The sequence below is a fragment of the Neoarius graeffei genome, chromosome 5 (genome assembly GCF_027579695.1).
Source record: "Neoarius graeffei isolate fNeoGra1 chromosome 5, fNeoGra1.pri, whole genome shotgun sequence".
In the NCBI taxonomy this organism is placed as follows: Eukaryota; Metazoa; Chordata; class Actinopteri; order Siluriformes; family Ariidae; genus Neoarius; species Neoarius graeffei.
Window position 1 is genome coordinate 5,628,003 of NC_083573.1, and position 19,546 is coordinate 5,647,548.

At 40.2% G+C, this 19,546-nt stretch overlaps 1 protein-coding gene across 1 annotated transcript in view; it reads right to left on the reverse strand.

Moving 5' to 3' along the window:
- Positions 1-2,660: 2,660 nt before the first annotated feature.
- The window catches only part of st18 (ST18 C2H2C-type zinc finger transcription factor), a 45,225-nt gene continuing 28,339 nt past the window's right edge, over positions 2,661-19,546 (reverse strand). Inside the window, exons 11-20 of the mRNA XM_060920371.1 lie at positions 19,225-19,337; positions 18,627-18,689; positions 14,858-14,926; positions 14,617-14,679; positions 14,272-14,352; positions 9,215-9,430; positions 7,281-7,369; positions 5,960-6,063; positions 5,529-5,672; positions 2,661-2,889 (exon numbers count right to left, since the gene is read on the reverse strand). Of these exons, the coding sequence (XP_060776354.1) occupies positions 2,731-2,889; positions 5,529-5,672; positions 5,960-6,063; positions 7,281-7,369; positions 9,215-9,430; positions 14,272-14,352; positions 14,617-14,679; positions 14,858-14,926; positions 18,627-18,689; positions 19,225-19,337 (1,101 nt within the window). The 3' untranslated portion in view covers positions 2,661-2,730. The remainder of the gene's footprint in view (positions 2,890-5,528; positions 5,673-5,959; positions 6,064-7,280; positions 7,370-9,214; positions 9,431-14,271; positions 14,353-14,616; positions 14,680-14,857; positions 14,927-18,626; positions 18,690-19,224; positions 19,338-19,546) is intronic.

Sequence of the window (19,546 nt, forward strand, 5' to 3'; positions counted from 1 at the left end):
TCATCTGGCATGCTGTGAAGACATCGGGTCGAAACAGTGACCTCTGACCCACTGGGTGACCACGGTGGACTGTGAACAGGCTGGATATGTGGCCCTTCCAGTGACATGCCATTCCACAAAGAGTGTTTCATATGCCTTCCTAGTCAGATACAGGCCAACAGGTTCCTCATGGCCTGGTGGTCTGCAAGTGTTATCATGAATAGTCAATGGAAAATATGCAAGCGATGGAATTCCTGGGATTGGTGACTTGATGTCGCTCCAGTTTTTAGCTCATCCAGCTGTAGGCCAGGCCGGATGAACTTGTGCGATCACGCGTCGTCCGTCCACAATTTACAAAAATCGCGACTCCTCCAACAGGATTGATCGGATTTCGATCAAACTCACAAACAATGTTCCCCCAGGTGGATGTGCATAAAAGTTCTCAAGACGGTGGCACCACCTGTCATATTTACGATTTTATGGGCGTCTGAAATTTTTGGGTCAAACACTACTCTTTGTAAACTGCGAGGACGTTTTCACTGAAACTCACCCAGAAGACTCTAAAGACATATTCCAACAAGACTTGTTTACCAGGTAGCGCCACCTGCCACAGATGAGGCTCCAGAGGGGTCACGTGCAATTGCACGAAAATCGCTACTCGTCCTACAGGAGTGATTGGATTTTGATCAAACTCATACAGAAAGTTCCCCAGGTGGGGATGTATAAAAGTTGTCAAGTCGGCGGTGCCACCTGTAAAATTTATGATTTTATGGGTGTCTGAAATTTTTGGGTGACTCGTCACATTAAATGCTATTCTTTGTAAACTGCGAGGACGTTTTCACTGAAACTCACCCAGGAGACTCTCAAGACATATTCCAACAAGAATTGTTCACCGGGTGGTGCCACCTGCCACAGATGAGGCTCCAGAGGGGTCACGTGCAATTGCACGAAAATCGCTACTCCTCCTACAGGATTGTTCGGATTTCAAACTCGCACACAACAACAGTGGCTGGGATGAGCTACAGCCTCATTGGCACGATTTTTTTTTATCTCTCCTGATAACTTTTCTGCTGATCGAATTTTTTTTTTCAGTGTTTTAATCAAAATGGACAACCTGTGATCCTTAAATAGTTTATTTCTACCATACACAAACTGTACAACACAGCGCATTACTGCTTATGAAATAGTAAAAGTGTAAAGAAACTTTGATATAGAAACTACTTGAACTGAAAAAAAATCTTTCAACAAAAAGAAACAATAATTTACAGTACAGCGTTGTATACTAATATTATTACACAGAAAAAAATTCCAATTCAGTTCACATTACAAAACATCAAATACAAACAGGAATAGTCCTCACAAAAGTTCCTGAGCAAACAATGTGTGGTTTATAAATTAAATATTAGAAATTACAAATAACATAATTACAAATTACACATCATTTGAAAGAATTTGATTCCAGTCGGATCATTTGGTCGAACCTGTACATTTTTTTTTTTTTGTCTTTGAGTCGTGGCTGTCTGGAGACAACTTGATTTTAATTTGAAGGTGTATGAATATTTGCCTGTAAAAACCTGTGAAGCATAAAATCTCATGGCCATCTCTGTTAAATAGTATATCTGATCCATGATCCTGAAATTTAAAAGAAATTAGATTGATACATGGAAAGATGCAAGGGCATACGTGCTTTATTATTATTATTTTTTTAATTTTACATTTTGGTAAAATTTTCCTCATAAAACTAATTTTTGTGGAAAAATAATTGCAGCACAGCTTTCAGTTGGTAATAACTGTTCAGATGAAAACTTCAATTGGTTGTCTAACAAAAAAATTTTTAGGTTTGTGCTTTAGCTTGGAGGAAACTCATAGTACGGATGAAACACTTGATCAATATTACAACAATATACTTACATACTTCAAATGGCATAAAAGCATGAGCTAAACAGAGTTATAGGCATTTTTCTTTTGGAAAAAAAATAAATATGCTGTATAATAAAGGAATCACCATTCACGTAATACTGTTCTACCACAAAACATCATATATTCCATGTACTCATTTACATAGAGGCACGTATATGCACACACAGCAGTGTGCACACGAAAGGCAGTTCGTATTGACATAAATTTCAGGGAGTAATAATTTTTTGTCTCTTCGATTCATGAGTGCTGCTTAATGAAACTCTTTTGGCCTCAGGAATTAAGATGACCAGTTTGATCCCAAGATTTAACACACAATACATTCAGAAAAAAAGTGAGCCTGGCATGGTGCAGTAAGAGCATGTGGCCACTAGGTGGCGCAATAGCATTATTCCTGTTGACATCGTTCATCGCTGAAAGAAATGCCACCAAAGCAAATAAACCAGTGTGCTTGGAGCTGAAGTGCGCAACAATGATCAACAACCAACACAGAAAACAAATAAATAAAATATATTAGTGTCTGATAAATTATTTCGATGAGTCAAGACAATAAATAAAACGAATTATAAATATTACCCAGAAGTATAAATACACAAAACAAACGAGTCAAGCAAATGAAATAAATATGTGCAAAGGGGTATTAAGAATCTCAATCGCAAAATGTCAATCAAATAAAACGTGGCCGGCGTTTATCAGTACAATACATGGAATAGATTTATTTTTAACAATAAGTTATTTCTTGCACATGGTTTGAAGCCAGCCACGCAAACGAACAAAAAGAACAAAATGAATAAAAGCTGTCCAGAGATATTGCTTGTCCGCAAAGACGGGATTTCATGGTGAGCAGACAGTTTCTACATGGATGCCCTTAATGGCCTGTCTGATGCTGTCCAACAAGGCCTTGCACTCTGGCGAATACTCGTGTTCCGAACTGTTGTACATATCCGTCAACGTCTTGATGTAAGCTTCAAAATTCTGCTCGTTGATTGGACCCTGGAAGATAGAGGGAGTGCGTAAAAAATTCACCATATTCAAGATCATTTCTTAAACGTGAAAAGAGGGTGTCATGGTGTGATGGGGGCAAATATGAGATATTTATACTGCTAAAAAAAAAAATTTCTGGTGGACGTGCATATCTTGAAATGGACGACACTTGGACATCATCTTGTGTGCGTAGCTACAGGCCAAGACAAGTCCGAATACCCAGACAGTCGTTGGAGTTGGGCTTTCTGCCTTTTATCCTGTATCTTAGCCGATCGGTGCCTTCGTCAGCACTCCGGCCGAGCCCCACAGCCTCCTGAATATCAGTCAGGCGCTAAGCGTGTTTGCTAACACTCCTTAGTTCCTACATCCCTGTTGTCTAAAGACTAGCAAGCTAGTGACTCATTCTGTTTACATATTCAAATGTTATTCTTTCCCAACATAACGCACGCTCCTTGTGGGTTGCCACCACATTAGCTGGTTTCCACAGCTCAGAGCAGATTTGGCTCCAAGTGACTACCAAGCCACGCTGCAGGATTAGCTCTTGTACAGCCAGCGTCTAAGCTCCCTGGAAGCCGATAACGACCACTCGTTATGTGTCTGCTTCCTTGTCGTTGACCATCTTCAAGAAGCAGTCTCCATCAGTCGGAGGCTGTGCTGGTGTGGACACAGTGCATTCAAGTGCTGGATTTAGACCCTGATTGAGTCGCGTCTGATCTGAAACAACCTGCTAATCATAAACGTTCACGGGCAACAACAAAGAAACTGCTAAGTTGATTTCTACATGATCTGGTGTCGCTAGCATCAGATCCTCGAACTAAAGCCTGAAAGCCCAAGAGCTGATTCTCATTTTCATTCCTCATGTAAGCAGCACAGGGAAACAATGTTTGGAGCCATATCTGGGTGACTGGTTCATGTCAGTGGATCTGCACAAAGCATTCAGATGCAATCAATGATGCAATCATTGTGATGGTCTTCTTCTTTTTCTTTCGTGTTCTGCCTGATGGTTCTGCCTCTGACAGCTCCAGCTATTAAAGTTTTTCGGGAAGAATCACAGTTGTGGTTTTCCCATTGCCTTCGACTGGATTATTATCGAGGGTTTCTCCTCTCAACCATTCACACACACATTCACACCTATGGGCAATTTACAGTAGCCAGTTAACCTAACCTAACCTAACTGCATTTTTGGATGGTGGGGGAAACTGGACCACCCAGAGGAAACCCATGCAGACATGGGGAGAACACGCAAACTCCACACAGAAAGGCCCCTGTCGCCCACTGGGCTCAAACCCAGAACCTTCTTGCTGTGAGGCGACAGTGCTAACCACCACACCACTGTGCCGTCCATTGTGATGGTAATATACATCAATACACCAACAAGGCTGAAGGTCCAATGCCACTCTCCATCCCTCCTGAAAACTCCTCAGGCAGGCCCACCCATGGTTAGCCAAGATGGCACAATGATGCAGCATATGGACCATCAAAACAGCACATATGCCCTGGAGAATGCTGTTTCCAGCCAGCAGTGGCATCTGGGGAAAATAAATATTGGGAAAGTTTGGTTGGGTACATGGCCCTCCAGATTGGGGGTTGGACTGAATGGATAACCCTCTCCCATAAAAAAAGAGCTGTTAAAGAAACCAGAAGCAGAGGAGGCCTGATATGCCATGAGGTGCGAGGAGGACAGGTAAGGTAGGTTGGTTGGGTACAACTGGACCTTTTCATCGATTTGAAATGGACTCCCTATCAACTGTGGTTCTCCTTAACAGAATGCCTTGGTAGTTTCCTCACTGAATAGATCAAATGGACAGATTGATTTGGCATGCTTGGTCAGGTTAACTGACCATGTGGGTTTGGCGTAGTACACGGGCCTTGCATGCTCTCTGATGGAAACAAATGGTATGTGCTTACAACATCTGTATCCAGTGCCTGCTTCCTCAAGTACTCACCATCCTATAGGGACTGCTTAACAGCAGAAAGTCCTCATCTACATTCACTGAACAAGTATGTGGTGTTCACTTCAGCAAGTAACAAGAGGTTTATACTTGTATGAGTCCATCCGGGATGCTCAACTGAAATTTGCAAATAATCACTTCAGCAAAACTCAATGGTCATTTTAGATAAACTTGTCAATGCTGACACCAGAGTGACCTGATGGTTCAACAGTAGGTTTCTGCCCAAAGTCGTATCACCCACTTGTGCTATTTAACCCATTGATCTTGCAATGTTGAATGAAACGGACCCTGCTGAGCATGACCTAGCTAAGCCCAGGAAATGCCCAACTGTACTATTTGGTCTGTACATTAGGGATTTGATCATCAGATCAACTGTTTACATCATGGTAGAAAGACAGAGACTGGACCACTGGGTGCTACACATCATCACTTTGGCCTACATTTGAGCATCCATTTTGGCATTACCATGTCCCTACGTGGCGTTACCAGGTGACACAAGTGCGGCCTTTATCTCGGACGACCCTTCCAATCAGTCCGAAGATACATTGTTCCAAACAGATACAATCAGTTCCTCACGACATTGTGACATCAGTCATCCGGAAGCTCATCACAATCCTTAGCAGTTAGGAAGGGTGAAACAGAAGGCTAGTTATGTATGTAACTGTGATGCAAATACCAGATAATCGCATTATTCACCATTTGCGGTAGCTGGATGTCAGTAAGGCTGTTGATGAGCGCTTGGCTGAGCCGCGCCAACTCCTTCAGCAAGCTGTCATTGTGCTGCTCGATCATCTTGTTCTCTTCTTCGATGGTCTTAAGGTTGCACTCCATGGACGAGATCTGGATCAAGACCGATTGAAAATTGCGAGAGAATTTTATTTCCATTTCATTCCACCAGGTTTTATTTTAACATATTGACAGTGAAAGAAGCAGAGAAGGCAGCTAACATTAGTACTTTAACCCTTAAAAATACATCGGTCTCACATGATATCACTTTAAAGTGAAGACCAAAACATTGAGCTTCTTCAGGCAAACAGTAAGTTTACATAACTGCTTTAGCAGTTTGCATGAACCGATTTTGAATACGGTTTTACATGCGTTGATGCTTGAATTTGTTTGCGCTTTACCTGCGTCTGAAGCTGCATCATGTCGGCCTCTATTTTCAAATTAGATTCGTTGAGCTCCTTGATTTCATGATCCAAATGCTGCATGTCCTCACTACTCTCAATGCCTGTCTCACATGCAAGAAATGACCACAATGCACAAGGAAAGTGAGTTAAAATCAATTCGGACAAGTCACAGCAGCTAAGGTGCATTTATTTCAGAGAGAAACCACTAATCCAGATATTCCTGTGCTGGACCATGATGTCTTACAAAGCAAGAATGAATGAATAAACAAATAAATAAATAAATAAAAACAACAACCCAAACAACATTTACAAAGCCCATTTACAAACCCCAATTTGATGCCTGCAACACACTCAAAAAAAAGTTGTGACAGAGGCATTATTACCATTGTATTACATCACCTTTCCTTGAGTAACACTTTTTCATGGTCTGGAATCTGAGGATACTAATTGTTGCAGTTTTGCAACTGGAATTTTTGTCCATTCTTGCTTGATACAAGACTTCAGCTGCTCAACAGTCCATGGTCGCGGTTGTCTGATTCTCCTCTTCATGATGCGCCATACGTTCTTAATAGGAGACAGATCTCAACTGGCAGCAGGCCAGTCAAGCACACGCACTCTACGTTTCCACTGCCTTTCAGTCAATCTGAGATGAGTTCAGGCCCAGAGAAATCAGTGGCGTTTCCGTATAGAATTGATGAATGGCTTCCTCCTTGCATAATACGGTTTCAGGTTACATGTAGCGGTGGAAGGTCACGCACACTCAGCAGTGGTTTCTGACTCCGCCCTTTACGCACTGAAATGTCTCTGAATTCCCTGAATCTTTTCACAATATTATGCACTGTAGATTTTGAAAAACCTAAAATCTTGTGTTGAGAAATGTTCTCTATGAATTGACTAAAATTCTCTCATGAATTTTGGTACAAAGGAGTGAGCCAAGCCCCATCGTTGCTTGCAAAGTCTGTGGATGCTCCTTTTATACCCAATCATGTTCCTAATTAACCTGCTTATTGTGGAATCGTCCAAAATGGTGTCACTTGAATATCCGATAAATTTTTCGGTTTTATTTTGCCTCCATCCCAACTTTTTTTTAATGTGTTGCAGGCATCAAATTCTAACTTTGTTGATTGATATTTATCATGAAATATAATTGAGTTGGTCAGTAAAACTATTGAATTTTTTTTTGTACTTTTTGTCAGTTAAAATAAATGTTGATGTGAATTTAAAAAAAAAATCACTGATTTTTGTTTTTATTGCATTTTGGAAAAATATCCCAACTTTTCTGGAAATGGTGTTTGCAAACAAGAACAACATGACGCACCACTGCTGGTTTTCAGTTTGATGGTCATCATCTCGTCCCCTGTGAGCTTCCTCTTGATGCTCTGAGCGTTTAGTGGACAACCTGATAAACTGGAGCGATAAAACAGCATTGATATAAATATCTTGTCCAAAGGCATTTTCACAGCAATTAGTCCATTTGAGTCCGAATCAGACTGAAATTGACCCTTGAGTCATTTCAGTTTCACGCTGCACATAACTAAACAAAAAGAAATAATAATTTGTGAGAAATACAATGTGCGAAAAAAAAACAACAACCACTTCTGCAGTACTACAGCTCTGTCTTTTGGTCCAGTTTGTATTTTCTGTTCTCAGCCATCTTCGATTCATTTCCTGCAGCTGAGTCGATTCAGAGTCAAATGGTCGAATTCACTTGGAAGCAGATCAATCCAGTCTCAGACTGGATATTTTGGTCCACGTCTGAGTGTGTTCTCATCTGCCTCAAGAACCACACCCGATGCTGAGAACACACCAGGGTTCTGTCCAAACGGACTCAACGTTGTAGATGTAAAATCGGCCTAAAATGCTTCTTAAAGGCCAAGTTATAACTCTTAAAAGGAATTATACCTCTTTCTGGTGTGAATGAAGCGCTTTTAGTCATGATGACATACGGAGTTAAACTTCTATGAACTTTAATCCTCTTGGTCGTACTCTAAACTCTTTGTGGTTAACTTTCGTTGTCGATCTGATTTAGTTGTTTTTATGGTTTTGGTGCCAGTGTGCCAGTGTTTATTCAAAATGGTGGAAAGCACTGAGCTCAGGAGTGACATCGTGGACAACGTAAATTAATTCCAGGTCAAGATTTTAAAGACAGATTTAATAACTAATTAAAACTCCTCGATTTACATTTCACTTGAAATACTCATTGTATTTATCAGGTCTTTATTATATTTAGAGACATCGATACAAATGGCTCCTTCACAGGCTTGTGGTTGCTTCTGAAGCTTATATATAACAGTTATTCCAGGAAATCTAGTCGTACGTGAGCTGATAGCCGATGAGGCACGTAGCACCGAGTTTTGAGAAACAGAGCATTTTTATTTTTACTTTTTTTGCAAATTCGATAAATAAAAAAACTTGATACAAAACGTCTGATAAAATAATTTCCGCTTAGAATGTAACAAACCGGTGAAATGACAGGAGCAATTTGTGAAAAATGCTTGAATAATAATTCTTGAAAAATAAAAAAAAGATATGTTCTTCCCATCAAATACTTTTATTCCATATTTTGTTGCTTTTTTATTGTATTTTTTGGGGTTTTTGTTTTCGAGTAGAGTTTTTATTTCGTCCTCAGTTGGTTCAGTAACACGCTCTGCCATTTTCTTCTTCTTCTTCTTTAGAGTTTTTTGGTGGTTGGCAAACCAACTTAAAGGTGCATTACCGCCACCGACTGGGCTGGAGTGTGGAACAGGAGATCTATCCATCCATTCATTATCTGTAGCCGCTTTATCCTGTTCTACAGGGTTGCAGGCAAGCTGGAGCCTATCCCAGCTGACTATGAGCGAGAGGCGGGGTACACCCTGGATAAGTCGCCAGGTCATCACAGGGCTGACACAGAGACAAACAACCATTCACACTCACATTCACACCTACGCTCAATTTAGAGTCACCAATTATCCTAACCTGCATGTCTTTGGACTGTGGGGGAAACCGGAGCACCCGGCAGAGACCCACGCAGACATAGGGAGAACATGCAAACTTCACACAGAAAGACCCCCGCCGGCCGCTGGGCTCGAACCCAGGACCTTCTTGCTGTGAGGTGACAGTGCTAACCACTACACCACCATGCCACCCTAATTGATATTATGCTTATTGTTATTATTATTTGAGCTAAATGGTTCAACATTTTCAAACTGTGACGTGACAGAGGATAAGGGTTTGGAGCACATGGTCAGGGTTCTGGTTGTCGTCACTTACCTCCTGTGCGTGGCAAACACGTTGTTGGCATGGCCCAAACCATTACAGCCGGGCAGAGGGCAGTGAGGCAGTTCCTGCTTGCAGCTTTTCCACGAGAAGGCCATGCCGTTCATCTCCTTCTGCCGCTTCGCAGCAACAGGACAGCTGCCAGCACTACGGTGGGAGGTGTATTTCCCCGAGATGTGACCCTGCCCGTCACAGCCCACTACGGGACACCTAACGCAGGGACATGGAAGAATTCAGGAGCAGTTTGCTGGCACCGTGGGTACATGATCAAGAAAAAAGACCTGTGTAGCCTACATCCTCTCATTTCCTTCTGAATTCTTCACAGAGGATTAGGTTAAATATGAAGGATTTAAAGAATCATTTTCCTTTTTTTTAAAGAGGTCTACTTCACAATTTACAATAGCTGGATAACATGGAGAGAAGACAGGATGTCCAAACTGAACATCTGATCTAATCTCATTGAAAATACTCAAAGACTCGAAGAATAATTCCACCTGAATGAATAACGCGTGATGTTTCAGGATAAAAAATACCCCAACGTTATCACGTATTATGGCCTGATGTATTTAGAGGAGCTTCATCATCATCACAATAACAACGATAATGAACAGTTGTTAAGGAATAACCGGGTAAGTGACATTATATTTGGGAGAACTCACCCTTTTTCGTGATCCCACTGCAGATCAATCTCTTTTTAAGTGATTTAAAAAAAAATGCATTTCAGCTTGACACATTTCAAGCTGATAAAATGCAGAAAACTGTATGAGTCATTGCACTCAGTTATGGAAAACACACACACACACACACACACACACACACACACACACACACACGTTTTATATAATGACCCCGAGCATCTAAGTGTTGTTTTCTTTGATGATCATATAAGGCCATTTATTCCAATAAATAAATCAAAATAAATCATGCAACCTATAAATAAGCCTGCTTATGAATAACACGGTTGTTGTGCACACCATGTTGTGTTCAAATCCTCCATCTTTATTTACCGTGTTTATGGTTTAATAGCTCCGTGACCAGGCGTATCAGCTGTAGAACGAGGTCACTGTGACAGGTTGCGTCTCAAGACCCAAACAAAGCAGCGGTCCTCTGTTGTGTGTGAGTGTGTGTGCGGGCTTTTTTTGTTGTTGATTTGTGGGTCACCCCGCTGGGGGCGTGTGCAGATGCGGCCCAACCTTTTGCCCCCGCTTAAATTAAACCTCTTGCCGCACACAGACAGATACTCTTTTGTTCCCTTACACTCCAAATCACCGCACAGTGACACGTTTATTATAGTAGATTATCTGGTTGAGGCCAAGCTCAAGTGGGCTCTGCGCTTTGCTTGCACTGTTATTTCATCACCAGGGTGTAAAGAAAAAGCTGCGGCGAACCAACAGCCGGAACGTGACTCCGAAAAAAGAAAATGGTAGAACGTTTAATTTATCGCTTTTGCTAATCTCGGTATAAATACTGCTGAACTTTGGCGAGTGGGAATGGGGTTTTTTTTCTCCCCCCTCAAAACCATTAAGTAGATTAATCCGATGAAATGCTGATTAAAAAAAAAACTTGACAAAACAAGGTAGGATAAATAATTAAAAGGGCTGCTTTGGAACTAAACAGAAAACCTTCCAGCCAGTCGGAAAAGTCTCGAGTTGGCCGGTTTCATTTTTCCCCCCTCTCAGCCTCAGGTCAGAAATGGAATGGCACAAATTGCAGATAATTGTTGTGCGTCGTGTGTCGGGGAGGAGGAAAAAACACACATGATTTCTGGGTCACTGGCCCTTTCTCTGATAGCCCATATTGGGATAGGTGAAAGGCTACCTGGGATGGAACAAATAGCTCACTCACACAGCCACACCGAGGGGAAAATGTTGTCAGTGCCTCCAATTTAGAATAATCTAGAAACATTACATTACAGACGCACCGGGTCTGCTTGCTCCATCCCTTGCTGTCTTTGACATGTTCATGTTCCTGAGACCTGCTGCGGGGGTCATTTTACATTCGTAATTAAAATAAAACATGCTGGTGCAGATGGAAATGTAACAAGAAGCATGAATGTCTTTCGTTAATAGATTCGTAAACAACATATAGAATTTGTATATACGAGACCTGCTTCAGTGCTCTCGTATTTGGTTTAATAATTAAAAAAGAGACATAGACATGGGATCCGAGGAGACTAATTGTTACAGTTTTGCTACTGTAATTTTTGTCCATTCTTGCCTCAACAGTCCGTAGTCGCCGTCCTCTGATTCTCCTCTTCATGATGCGCCATACATTCTCAAAAGGGGTCAGATCTGGACTGGCAGCAGACCAGTCAAACACACTCACTCTGTCTACAAAGCCATGCTTTTGTAGCCTGTGCAGAATGACGCCTGGCATTATCCTGCTCAAATAAGCATGGATTTCCCGGGAAGAGACGTTGACTTGATAGCTAAAATCACAATATACGCCTCCGTATCAATGGTACCTTCATACACATGCTGTGGGCACTGATACCCCCTATACTATCACAGATGCTGGTTTTTGCAGCTTTCCCTGATAAGAAACTGGACAGTCGTGTTCACCTTCAGCTCGGAAAACGAGCTGAAATGTGCACTCATCTAACCACAGCACGTTTCCACATCTGAGATGAGTTCAGGTCCAGAGACATCAGCAGCGTTTCTGCAAAGAATTGATGAATGGCTTCCTCCCTGCGTAATACAGGTTCAGGTTGCATTTCGGGACGTAGCAGTGGACTGTTTTAAGTAAAAATGTTTTTCCGAAGTACTCCCAAGCCCATGTGGCTATATTTGTCACATTAGCATGACGGTTTCTCAGGCAGTGCCGCCTGAGGGCTTGAAGGTCACACACACTCAACAGTGGCTTTTGACCTCGCCCTTTACACACTGAAATGTCTCCGAATTCCCTGAATCTTTTCACAATATAAATGTACTGTAGATTCTGAAAAACCTAAAATCTTGCTTTGAGAAATGTTCTCTTAGAATTGACTAAAATTCTATCATGACTTTTGGTACAAAGCAGTGAGCCACACCTCATCGTTGCTTGCAAAGACTGAGCCTTTGGTAGATGCTCCTTTTATACGCAAGCATGTTCCTAATTAACCTGCTTCTTGGAGAATCGTCCAAAATGATGTTACTTGAATATCTGATAAGCTTTTCAGTCTTCTTTTGCTTCTGTCCCAACGTTTTTTTGAGTGTGTTGCAGAAATTAAATTTTAACTTTGTTTGTATTTATAATAAAATATAATTAAAAGTAGATGGCTTTTCGATTTCATAAAATCGGTGAAATCTAGTTCCTTTTGGTCATTGTTTATGTACAGTATGTTTATTTCTGTAATCTCATCTCATCTCATTATCTCTAGCCGCTTTATCCTTCTACAGGGTCGCAGGCAAGCTGGAGCCTATCCCAGCTGACTACGGGCGAAAGGCGGGGTACACCCTGGACAAGTCGCCAGGTCATCACAGGGCTGACACATAGACACAGACAACCATTCACACTCACATTCACACCTACGCTCAATTTAGAGTCACCAGTTAACCTAACCTGCATGTCTTTGGACTGTGGGGGAAACCGGAGCACTCGGAGGAAACCCACGCGGACACGGGGAGAACATGCAAACTCCACACAGAAAGGCCCTCGCCGGCCCCGGGGCTCGAACCCAGGACCTTCTTGCTGTGAGGCGACAGCGCTAACCACTACACCACCGTGACGCCCTATTTCTGTAATATCTCAAGAAAAAAGAAAAAAAAAACATTCCGTGGCTAGGAAGTTATTTAATTTGAGGGGATTCCCGAGCAAATAATGCACTTGAAATTGTTCGCTTCACGCAGTCAAGCAGACAGAGGAAGTCCGTGTGCGCATGCACAGTTTTACCTGCTTCTTCTTTTCCTTGTTCTGTTGGGTTTTCCATCATGCAGCATCCAGTGTTGCATTACTGCCATCTACAGGTTTATCTTTGACCGTGCACTGACGGTTACATCATTCTGTCGCTAAACGAACAGCTGATCACACCGAGGTGCTCTCTGACCGCCAATATTTATTAGTTTGGTCCTGTTTCCTTTCATTTATATATAACATAACGTCTTTTCTTCTCGCTTTCTTTCCGTTACTGTAGTCGGCCTTTCACGTTTCATTTGCACACTCATGCCCTCCATTTTTCTCTCCTGTTTCAAATTTGTATCCCACAATGCTTCCTTGTGCGAACGGGGAAAGCCCATCACGTGATGCATGACGTGGTATCTTGTATCGGGTCATGCTGAAGCAGGAAAAAATAGCGAAGAATTTCGGGCCACGTGGCTCTAAGTCTGTGATTTGAATTCAGTAGCTGTCGGTCCACTAAACAAAAATAATTGGGTGTCAGGGAAAATTCTTTTTATGACCTACACTTGAAAAATCTGAAAGTCAGTCTACCTTTAAGTTGGTCATCAAAACTATTGAAAATCTTTTCTTTGTCCATTTTATCAGTTCAAGAAAGGCTCACGTGAATGAAAAAAATATTTTTTTTTGTTTTTATTGCATTTTGGAAAAGAGATCACTTTTACTTTTCAGACCAAAAAACAAGAAGGATGTTTGATGAAATGTCCAGAAGAACTGAGGCTTGTTCTGTTAGACGCTCGGTAAAACTTACGGCTCATTTCCTTCTCAAACTGCACTAATCGTAACTAATCAAAACTACTGTTTTTTTTTTTTAAAGCAAAGGGTCGTCACAACAAATATTGACTTAGTTTCATTTATTACTGTTTAAATTCTTCATTTATTACTTTGGAATTTCTTTCATGAATATAATTAATTGTATTATGTATTAAAAAATAAAAAAACTCACCTGCCCGAAATAAAAAGAAAGTTTAACTTTAATTGTAATTTTAATAAAGGTCCTGCTAGATCGTCTCATGTTTATCATTTACTGTAAAAAGAACTCGCAAGCCAGGGCTCGCTAATTATTCTGAATTATGCAAATTTACACAGAATGAGAAATTTATAGCTGTTCTTCCAGCCAAAAATTAGCAAGTTCGTCAAAGCAGCCACTTATTTTACAAACAAGACGAAAATCTTACTTGATGTCTGGCTCCTCCTTCTCGTCTTTGCTCGGAGTGAGCTTCAGGTTGCCCTTCCTGGCTCGAGGACAGCCTGACAAACTAGACACAGAAATAATAACGTGTCAGACCTCAGACAAGTTCAGCGGCACAGACGCATGCATGAAGAAGATACGGCTATTTGGTTGCATCAAGGCGTTTAAAGGCTGCCACTCTCATGTTGAAACAAGGCCACGATCCTGTCAGTCCCAAAATGTCACATGCGTATTTCATCATGCGTTTATTTGCATTGGGGGGGAAAAACATTAGCCGTGCGTAAAATCACTCAAATAAATTGTGAAGTACTGGAAGTCAGATCTCTCCTACCTTCGATGGGATGCATAGTTTCCTGTAACATGACCTGAACCATCGCAGCCAGGGGTTGGGCACCTGTTTACGAAAAGGTGGACAATAAATATCATGGTACTAAACCAATACACTAATGATACCATATTGTTAACTCGAAAGGAGTCTTTTGGATACTGTACCATGCTACGTCCACCATACTGTCTGAAACGGATCAAAATCTACAGCATGATGTTAAAACTCATGTTTAAATCGCTCTTACTTCAGTTCCTGTGCATTAGCAGCCATCAGAGATTTGAGGGTCTTGTCGGCTAACGGGCATCCAGATACGCTACAGGGAAAAAAAAAAGCCACAATGACTCAATTTTTGCTATGGTGATATTCACGAAGAGTAGGGTTTTTTTTATATGAGGATAAAATGTAGAAATAAATGATGGGTTACGCTCTCTATGAAGTCATGGTCAGACATTATTATAACTGCATATCAGGGGGAAATGATTTTATAAACTCGACGAGTCATAAAACAACAATAAAGTGTGATAATCAGGGGAAAAAAGGACGATACACAGCAAAGGAGTATAAAGTGCAAGACTGTAACAACCTGCACATAAAATAAAATTAAACCGAAAGATGCAAAAATAATATACTGAATTTAAGCTACTGATTTTATTTATATGTATTTGGAACTTTATAAACATTATTTAAATGTACAAATGTATATTATTAACTGCTATAAGCAGAATAACGAAGGCCTGTGATTAAAGGCTCCATGTTGCGTCCCTCACGAATATAAAAACAGATCCAAACAGAAGGTGGAGTATTCTTGCCAAAAAAGTTTCACAAATTTCCAATATAGGCCACGCCCACTTCTGGTTTTAATCCAAACATGAATATTAAACAGCACCTGCTTTTGCATTACACCTCTCCTCCATGCGTTTGTCACCACTTCAGTTCAGAGACATTTCGCTACAATGACCTTGTCTTTGTTTGGAAGAAGTGAAAGCGAGGAATAAAATTCAGATAGTTTTAGCATAAAGAAATGCTGGGAATTTGTAAAAATAGATTCGCAAAAGCATCAGGATGTCGGCACATCAGAACAAAATTTGTGTGAAGTGTTGAACAGAAAGCAAGAGAAATTTATGCTTCAGGAAGATGAATCGTATCAGATGAATCGCTTCATCACATTTGGTGATTTGGATGAATCACATTCTGTGAATTGTGTTCGATGCATCGTTTGAATCGCAAGAGGTGAATTAGATGGATCACATGAGGTGAATTGGATGAATCGCATCAGATGAATTGGATGAATCACATTAGGTGAATTGGATGAATTGCTTTTGATGCATCATTTCATCACATTTGGTGAATCAGGTGAATCACGTTACGTGAATCATGTGAAATGCATTTGAGGAATCGTTTGAACTGCATTCTGTGAATTAGCTGAGTTACACTAGGTGAATCGGATGAATCACATTCGGTGAATTGTTTCATCACATTTGGTGAATCACATTTATGTGAATCACTTGAATCATATGAGGTGAATTGGATTATTTGCATTCAGTGAATCACATGAATCGCATGAGGTGAATCTGATGAATTGCATTTGGTGAATTGAATGAATTGCATGTGGTGAATTGGATGAATCACGTAAGGTCACTCAGATGAATCACATTAGGTGAATCAGATGACTTGCATTAGGTGACTTGTTTAAACACATTTCGTGAAGAGATAAATCACATTTGGTGAATCACATGAAACGTATTCGATGAATCATCTGAACTGCATTCTGTGAATTAGATGAGTTACACTAGGTGAATCGGATGAATTACCAAATATGATGAATCGTTTGATCATATTTGGTGCATCGGGTGAATCACATTTATTTGAATGACTTGCATCATATTAGGTGAAATGGATGATTTGCATTCAGTGAATCAGATTAATCGCCTTAGGTGAATTGGATGAATCACATTAGGTGAACTGGATGAATTGCATTAGGTGAATTGGACGAATCACATGAGCTGAATCAGATGGCTCACACTAGGTGACTTGTTGAAACACATTTGGTGAAAAGATAAATCACATTTGGTGAATCACATGAAACATATTCGATGAATTGTTTGAACTGCATTCTGTGAATTAGATGAGTTACACGAGGCGAATCAAATGAATCGAATTAGATGAATTGGTTCATCACATTTGGTGAATCACATTTATGTGAATCACTTGGATCATATTAGGTGAATCGGATGATTTGCATTCAGTGAATCAGATAAATCACATGAGGTGAACTGGATGAATCGCATTAGGTGAATTGGATGAATCACATGAGGTGACTCGTTTTATGACATTTGGTGAATCAGATTTATCACATTCAGTGAATCAGATGAATCGTATGAGGTGAATTGGATTAATCGCATGAGACAAATCATTTGAATCGCATGAGGTCACTCAGACAAATCACATTAGGTGAATCAGATGACTTGCATTAGGTGACTTGTTTAAACACATTTCGTGAAGAGATAAATCACATTTGGTGAATCACATGAAACGTATTCGATGAATCGTCTGAACTGCATTCTGTGAATTAGATGAGTTACACTAGGTGAATCGGATGAATCACCAAATATGATGAATCGTTTGATCATATTTGGTGCATCGGGTGAATCACATTTATTTGAATGACTTGCATCATATTAGGTGAAATGGATGATTTGCATTCAGTGAATCAGATTAATCGCCTTAGGTGAACTGGATGAATCACATTAGGTGAACTGGATGAATTGCATTAGGTGAATTGGACGAATCACATGAGCTGAATCAGATGGCTCACACTAGGTGACTTGTTGAAACACATTTGGTGAAAAGATAAATCACATTTGGTGAATCACATGAAACATATTCGATGAATTGTTTGAACTGAATTCTGTGAATTAGATGAGTTCCACGAGGTGAAGCAAATGAATCGAATTAGATGAATTGGTTCATCACATTTGGTGAATCACATTTATGTGAATCACTTGGATCATATTAGGTGAATCGGATGATTTGCATTCAGTGAATCAGATAAATCACATGAGGTGAACTGGATGAATCGCATTAGGTGAATTGGATGAATCACATGAGGTGACTCGTTTTATGACATTTGGTGAATCAGATTTATCACATTCAGTGAATCAGATGAATCGTATGAGGTGAACTAGATTAATCGCATGAGACAAATCATTTGAATCACATGAGGTCACTCAGACAAATCACATTAGGTGAATCAGATGACACGCATTAGGTGACTTTTTGAAACACATTTGGTGAAAAGATAAATCACATTTGGTGAATCACATGAAACGTATTCGATGAATTGCTTGAACTGCATTCTGTGAATTAGATGAGTTACACGAGGTGAATTGGAGGAATCGAACTAGATGAATTGTTTCATCACATTTGGTGAATTGGGTGAATCACATTTATGTGAATCACTTGAATCATATTAGGTGAATCGGATGATTTGCATTCAGTGAATCAGATAAATCGCATTACTTGAATTGGATGAACTGCATTAGGTGAATTAGATAATTCACGTGAGGTGACTCGTTTAATGACATTTGGTGAATTGGATGAATCGCATTCAGTGAATTGGATGAATCATATTCGGTGAATCGGATAACTCGCATTAGGTGACTCATTTAATCACATTTGCTGAAACAGATGAATCACATTCAATGAATCGGATGAATCATATTAGGTGAATCGGATTAATCGCGTGAGATGAATCATTTGAATCACATGAGGTGACTCAGACAAATCACATGAGGTGAGTCAGATTACTCGCATTCGGTGACTCATTTAATCACATTTCGTGAAAAGAGAAATCACAGTCGGTGAATCACATGAATCGCATTCGGTGTTCCTGTCAGTGATTCGACTTCATTGAGCTCATTTCAAAATGAAAGTGATTCCAAATTTAGAAGTGGAGTCAGATGGGGAAGCAAATTTTTTCTCCTGACACTTGAGGGAGGTTTTTTTTCTCTTACCTTCTGTGCGATGCATAATTTCCCGTCACATGCCCGCTCCCGTCACAACCAGGTGTTGGACAGCTGTCATGCAGAACATGCGTTAGAGGTATTCAGATTGAAATTAATTATTCAACTTTTTTTTTAATGAAAAGTGGAGTGATCGTATTTAAAAGTTCAACTTACACACCTCAATTATTCAGAATTATTGAAAAGTTAAAATATTTACATTTGATGACGTCGTTTTGATCCAAAATATAAAAAAAAACAGATAAAAAATTTATGTTTTATGACTTTTTGAAAAATTTTGACCCAAGAGTAACAAGTGAAATACACATACACGCACCTGCCGTCTTTTTTTTTTTTGTCGTCGATTTACGTAAATATTGACTTTCGTGAAAGTGGTGTCTCTCTGTTTAAAGTTCCAAGTGAATGAATCAAAGCTCTGAAGTGAACTGAACTGCTGTGATTAATCATAAATCATTCTGCAAAATGTAAATAAACACTGACATCTATTTTCAAATCTGGTGTATCGTTCTGAAATTAAAAGCAATGACCATGTTTTGTTTTTTTTGTTTTCAAATCACTCCATGTGTTCTTGGTGCGTTCGTTGTCATACCTCATCAGTTCTTTCTTGGCGTCTCGAATGAGCATCTTGTTCTTGGCACTGGTCATGCTCGCATCTCCGGCGAAGACTTTATCCTCGAGCGACATCCTATCCAGCTGCTCCATCTACAAGATGCAGAATTATTACCCAAAGGAAAATGACATCAAAACCACATAGTGTAATGTAAGCACACCAGATGTTCTCATCCAAGCCATGTTGCTTCAGCATTACAGCGATTGCTACACCGTATAAATATAAATCCATCTGAACTCTCTTAATCCCGTGTTGAGTTTATGACAAGCCAAAAGCTTTGGGATTGACTTCTGTGTGACAT